Genomic DNA, 6,931 nt, shown 5'->3' on the forward strand with positions numbered 1-6,931 from the left:
CTTACCTTAACAGCACCGTCCCTCTCGTCGAAGTGTATGAAAGCATAATCTTTCAGCTTCTTAACTCGTTCAAGTTTGCCAAACTGACTGAAGGTTTTCTCAAGTATTTCTTCTGTTACGCTATTTGCAAGGTTTCTGACAAAGAGAACCTTAACCTAAGGATCAAAACACAAATACACACACAGACCGGGCTGTAAAATTATGACAAACCCTAGATCATAGCATTTCTCATTCTTTTACCAAAAATTACACTATGCCAAAAAAAAAAACAAAAAACAAAAAAAAAACCTGAATACAACACTGATCATGTTACTATATTAAAGAGTCTGAATCATCTGTCCATTTTCCAAAACAGAATACTGACCTAAATTTCACATTTGGTTAGTCCAATATCTTAGTCAATTTAAAGCAAGTGAATTATAAGTTAGGCTGGCCATTAACTACGACTGTCCTCCCAACACAAACTTCTTTTTACTAACACCACAATCCTCATTTAAATATAAATGTGGCAATATTCTCACAATGCCCCACTGAAAAACATTAAACAAAGGTCTGTAATTTTACTGTCATGTTAATAATTCATTACAGCATACCACAGTGATTCACGGCCTCCAGGACACATAAGAATGTTGTACACGGAGTGGTGAAAACACCATGACTGAAGACTCTCTCAGCTTTACCTTTGCCATGACCTCGGGGTCAGGATCCTCGATGGGGTCGGCCCACTCTACTGTAACCAAGTTCCCCCACACCTTCACTTTGCCGCTCATCAGTCTGCGTCTCGCCTGGGCTGCTGTTTTGTGGTCTTCATATTCCAAGAAACAAAAGCCCCTGTTCTTTTTTTTGTCATCCGGTTGGTGGTATAGTATTACATCATTAAGACCTTCTGTTTACAGAAAGAAGGAAAGAAGGCAGAAGGTTACCAATAGAGCATTAAGGCATTAGACTGTTACAAAAGAGACTACCACCTTCAGTTTGAACTTGATGAACTTGATCAGGGCTAATGATGCATGCTGAGAGCTCAACATCAGAAGGCAAATTGTGAATCAAAGGCTGATATTCCATTTAAAACCAGCAGCAGTGAAAATAGTCATGTCTTTCAATAACGTCCAATCACTCTGGACTGTTACACAGAAAAATGAATGAATAATCTGTTGCAATAACAAGCATATTAGTCAAAGGTTTCTAATCGTCCACTGGAAATGCACTGGAGGTTCACAAAGTGTGTTGTCACTCAACACGAAAACTGCAAAAATGAGTACTGAGGTATTTGATCTCTACATTTCATATCTTAACGATAAATTACATGAAGTACACCTCTCTTCAGAATGTCTTTGAGCTTCCACAAAATTCATTCTACTCAATAATCTACGCATCACACCTCATCTAGGGAGAAATCAAACCTACTCACCAGTAACTTTAGAAAATTCTTCTACTATCTGTTCTTTAGTTTTACTTTTAGGGATGGATCCCACAAACAGCCTGTTATTGGCAACAGAAATACACACGCCAATGTATTTGCCAGGACGAATTTCATGATTGTTACACTGTGGAGAGAGGACCAGGAATTGAAATCTGAACCCAAATATTTGTTATTCAAACATCAAAATACATTAACTACAGTACATTGTGAATAGCCATATTGAGCTTACTGGAAATAATAACTGCTTTGGTATGATAAGGTAATCATTTGTCAATTATGCGCCTTTTATTAAAACACTTTATTTCCTCCTTTACCCATGAAGGGTTTTACATGTGCTTTATATGAGTTCTCACATGCTGCCTCTGCTTCAAAATAGCTTCTCAGATGAATGACCACCACTATGTAATTTCAGAGTGACAGAAAAAACTATTCATTTTGATTTATGGGACACTGGAGGCAAATTTGTCCTCAACACTTCACAAAAACTGTCTGCAGTAGCATCCTTCTTAAATACTGGGCAATTAAACAAGCATCGACCTTTCACCACTAAGTCTACTATTCAGATCCAATATGAAATATTCTCAAAGGCCTCTCAGACAATAATCAGAGAAGAGACAGAACATTAAGGGAAAAAAAAAAAAAAAACCAGCCCGTAAAACAGCGTAGAGATACCTACTAGCTTAACAGCCTCCTGAGCGGCCTCTTTAGTGCAGAAAGTAACGAAGGCGTAACCTCTGTTCAGGCCACTGAGTGGATCCATCATCAAACGCAGATCCCAAATGGGCCCAGCTTTTTCAAACAGCGGGACTAGCTCATCTTCAAACAGATCCCTCGGGATCTTACCAACAAAAATCTAAAAATACAAATCAAAACAAAACAAAAAAACAAGCAAAAAAACCCAAGTTAAAGGCGAGGTCAGTTTGTTAATTTTACAGATTTAACCACTTTGAAAAAAGATCAGAGTCATATTCATTCATCTAAAAAAAAGTAATCAGAGATGATGGAAGATCTTAATCTCATAGTGCATAGACCATTACTAATGAAGAACTGCTGACAGACCCTGGAAGCTGTCGCATGGTACTACATATATAGATGGAAACATGAGCATAACTAAATCCATCAATCCCTGCTAGATGCTGAGTGCAGATGTAGACCAGTTGAGCACACTGTATAAACCAGTATGTTGCATCTGTATACACACAAAAACAATATTATATTCACTCTCTTTACATAGCAAGCATTATATGAATTAAATGTCTTTCCTGAAAAATGGACAAAGCCTTAAGATTTTTTTTAAAACAAAATTTCAAATTTCCAATTCTTTTTAATTTTTTTTAATTATTAAGAAAAGGTATGAAACTAGTCCAGAAACTAGTATTTTCCTAATACACATGGAACACGAATCATTAATGGGTCCAGTGTGATCTTTGTGCTCTTGGCAGTAGATTTCAGAGTAGTTTTCCATCATATGGTACCTGGCGGAAAGTTTCGTGTCACGTTAACACAGCATTTTAGTTTGGTTATATCTACATTCAGCATCAAGAGCTTAACCCGGTGCTTTTATTTACAGTTTCACCATGTGTAAGGGCCAAGTACATCAGAGTTGCTCAATTTAGCATTTGCTGGTTATCAACTACTGTCTTAACTAGAATATGCTGTCCAGTCAGATCTTAGCGGTAAACTGTCAGTATAAGCAAAGTTATTCCAGAACAGAGTATAGAATTCATCATTTGGACAGCAAGAACAACAACAACAAAAAAAAAAAGACAGAATAGCTTGCATATACATCCACTGATTCATTTTTTTCCTTCTTTCAAATTTTTACCTCGGTACCAATAGGGGGCTGTGCTCCTGTGTATACAGACTCTGGTGGAGGCCCACCATATTTTCGCTGACCTGTCGTTACATCGAGTGTATAGCTGGTTCTCTCAAGCAGTGCCTGTTTATACAAAGCAGATTCAGCATCCAACAGACCCATTTAAGTACAGCTGATGCATCTGCTGACAAGACAATCTGATAATATTTTATCCTAGGTATGTTGTATATATGCACAGGAGTAAATAAAAACAGTATTAAGTGTAATATTTTTTAAAGAGGAAAGCGAAGGAAATAGGTCATTATCAACATACTTTAATTTTTGCTTCATCTGGTCCTTTGCCAGAGTCTGAAACTTTGGTCCCCTGCTTCTCTCTCTGTCTGTAAGTCTTCATTACCCCACAGAGAAAGGCACTTTTGTTCTGCGGGAAAAAAATCTGTTTTTCAAATCTCTGTACTTTTTTCCCCTTTCAATTTTGACTAAATGCAACACTAAACACACTTACTTGCACATGTGATAGATCACTTTCTTTAAACTGAAGGAGAACTTGGAGTGCACCCTCTTCATTAAACTCTTTCAAAGCTTCAATTGCCCTTTCATCAAGGTCACTGTGTGCTACAAGGCCTGTAGAAGGGGTGATGTTTCAAATTTGAGTATCTTTATCTAGCAATGTCAGCAAAACAAATCATAGTATGCTTTGTCCAATCAGATATCATTAGTTACCATCATAATAATGACAGTTACTCAGAGAGAGAGTTCGGATATCATCACACGGACAAGCATTAAAATCATACACTTAATAAGCAATTTGCTTATTAAGACAAAATCAAAAAGACATTCACAAGGGTAGGAATGCCTACAGTCCACTGTGTAGTACAGGCAGCTATGAATCAATGCATACAATGTTTACAGGACGAGGTGGGAAAAGGAAGATTATCCCCCCTTGTTTGTAATACAGACTAACACATTTTAAAATAACTGGGTCTAAATAAATCAAACACACAGCACAACCATAAAATCAGATGCAGTTTTCTTAAAAGCTCCCTGTTCCAAAACCATTGCAGGCCCCCTTCTAATTACCGTATCTGTTGACAATGTACTTTGGGAGGACATCACCTGTCTCAGCCTTAGACAGCTGCTGCTATTGTTCTTGCAAATGCTTAGCTGGCCTTAATTCCCCCTGAGACCATATCAAGACACACACACAGCATCCCCATTCACCCACCCTCTGGGCTACTCTGTAACAACAGAGAGTTAATCCCCAAAAGGGGCTTCTTTCAATCAACTGCAAGGCCCGATACATGTAATCATAGTCCCTAAAATCTTGCTCGACATTACAATTTCTTGTTAGGGGTCACTGTATCCATTTGTTTGGGAAACCACATACAGTTGCGTAAATATCCAAATTCCAATTCCAAAACATTATTAAAGACATTAGATGCAAATTTGATTGACAATGAAAATTCATGTTTATCTTACCTGCTACATAAATTTCATCTAGCTTTTCAGCAACTTTCTGTGGTAAACCAGCCTCTAACAAAGTGTGGAAGTGGTCAGAATGAGTAACTGCAGCAGACGTGTCCATTGGTTCTTCTGTACCATTCCCGTTCACATGTTCTGTTGCCATGTTCCCAGAAATCTGTTCAAATACAAATGGCGAAATTAAGCCAACGTTTGATCAGAATCTTAAATAAGCCATGATAGGCCATGCATCATGTCATGTCATCAGTATCGAATCTGAGCAAACTGGCTGTCCAGTATACAGGAGCACCACGGCCCTCCGTACAACTGTCTTTTCTGTGAACATCTACGAGCTTCACGCGAGCAACTGGATTCACTAACTATTCGACTAAAAATATGAATAACATTAATTTTCTGAAAGATAGCTCGAAATGTACAGTGCCAGCGATCTTCGAAGCGCTTTGGCAATACATGAACTATTCATTGCACGCGTATGCATTCCAGACAATAATAACAGCGCGTGTGCACTACCACACCCCCAGCTCGACAACATGTGCTAACTGGCTAAACCTGCTGCCTATATAAAATGGTTCTAACGCGGCATAGATCTTAACATTCTTCAAATAAGAGCAATTTACACAGCATTTGTTTAAAGAAAAGTTAACAAGCAGATGAGCGATTCAATTTTTGTCCCTGTCCCCCTGTTCACTTGGTTGTTACATCCGTCTTCGTTGGACAATTGCCATATAAAGTGATCATCTGAATGAAAACATATAATGTGCACAACTTTTTTCATGCTACGTGGCTGCTGTCACTGTTTAACACCAACGATACCAACAACATGAACTAGCCAACAGAACTTATAACTAGGTAGATGCTACTTCCTGAAGTTATTATTGGCTTGCTTGATCAGATCGACTGAACAATAGCTACTTAACAACAATAATAAAAACAAAGCTTACGAGTCTGTCCTGCAAATTATGAATGCTTTACTTGCATAATATCATTTTAATCGTTTTGGTAACAGCAGAGGTGCAGGCCACAAAATCCTGCAGATCAATTTAGGTTAAATTAGCTACACCCATGCCCCAGTAGCCTCGGGGCGCACTTGCCAAATTATTGCTGACATGTTGGACACTGAATTGACGGTGTGTCTTGTTCTTCAAAGCGCTTAGGATAAACAAGCCAGACTCTCAATTCTTGATTCCTTAACCATCCTTGATTTATAGCCGACATAGTATATCTAGCCAGCAACCAACATGTACCTGAACCTACAGCTTACATAGTGTTTACTAAGGTTAGCGTGACTTCTTTTGCATTATTGCCAAACAGCGTAAACATCATACACTCTGTGGCTGTAATCGTGGAGCACCATTTGTTATTAGCATGTCAAAGGCCCAATGTGCCGCTGTAATAGTGAGCTATACTGGAGTCCATTTTCAAAAAGCCGGGTGTTCCATCCAAATCACTTATCACTTTGTGCAAAAACATTACAGTAACGAAACAAATAACGAATTTAGCATTTAAACAGTTAACATTTTGACATGCATTTACCTTGCGATGGGTCACTAAGGTGCGCGAATATGCTTAATTATTTTTGGGGATGATATTTCAAAAGGAAAGGGGTCTACGACTCCCGGCGTAGGTCCGGTTTCTTTCACTTCAAATAATGTAAAATGGCGGCTGTGCTCACGTTAGGATTTCTCTCGCATGTATGGGGTTTCTGAGACATCCACTCACGGGCTAGCCTTTTCCGATTGTAACTATCTAGGGCGGAGACTGGTGAGCACCAGACCGAGAGGTTATATTACAGCCCAACACACGCACACACACACACATACAAACAAACAATTGTCCACCAGAAACGTACGCTACAAGTTACCGAGTAAAAGCATAATGCACTGCATGCCCAATACCATTAAATATGTGACCAAAACAGATTAAACCACAAACAGAGCTATAATTACAACCTTTGGACCCTCCGTGCATTACATTACGATTTGCCGGCCGTGTGTGCCAAGGTGTGTATGACATGATTAATATTTCTAGGAGACCCAAATCGAAAACCTCAGCACCACCACCCTCTGTAAAAAAATAGAAATGTCTGTAAACTTAAAGTATTGAAACGAAAGCAAAAAAACTTAATGGTGATCATCAGCATCAGCATCATCATCATAAACACATCAAAGATTTGCTCTCTGTCAGCTGATGGAACCACCAGATAGTATTTT

General features: G+C 38.6%; 1 protein-coding gene across 2 annotated transcripts in view; it reads right to left on the reverse strand.

Annotated features, from left to right (window-relative positions):
- syncrip (synaptotagmin binding, cytoplasmic RNA interacting protein) overlaps nucleotides 1-6,339 on the reverse strand; it is a 9,184-nt gene extending 2,845 nt beyond the window's left edge. For both annotated transcript variants that reach the window (XM_030770531.1, XM_030770530.1), the window contains exons 1-9: nucleotides 6,255-6,339; nucleotides 4,719-4,878; nucleotides 3,745-3,863; nucleotides 3,553-3,660; nucleotides 3,249-3,362; nucleotides 2,100-2,276; nucleotides 1,412-1,547; nucleotides 681-886; nucleotides 6-155 (exon numbers count right to left, since the gene is read on the reverse strand). In XM_030770531.1, the coding sequence (XP_030626391.1) occupies nucleotides 6-155; nucleotides 681-886; nucleotides 1,412-1,547; nucleotides 2,100-2,276; nucleotides 3,249-3,362; nucleotides 3,553-3,660; nucleotides 3,745-3,863; nucleotides 4,719-4,866 (1,158 nt within the window). In that variant the 5' untranslated portion in view covers nucleotides 4,867-4,878; nucleotides 6,255-6,339. The remainder of the gene's footprint in view (nucleotides 1-5; nucleotides 156-680; nucleotides 887-1,411; nucleotides 1,548-2,099; nucleotides 2,277-3,248; nucleotides 3,363-3,552; nucleotides 3,661-3,744; nucleotides 3,864-4,718; nucleotides 4,879-6,254) is intronic.
- Between the last annotated feature and the right edge of the window lie 592 nt (nucleotides 6,340-6,931).

The sequence above is a fragment of the Chanos chanos genome, chromosome 4 (assembly GCF_902362185.1).
Source record: "Chanos chanos chromosome 4, fChaCha1.1, whole genome shotgun sequence".
Lineage (NCBI taxonomy): Eukaryota > Metazoa > Chordata > Actinopteri > Gonorynchiformes > Chanidae > Chanos > Chanos chanos.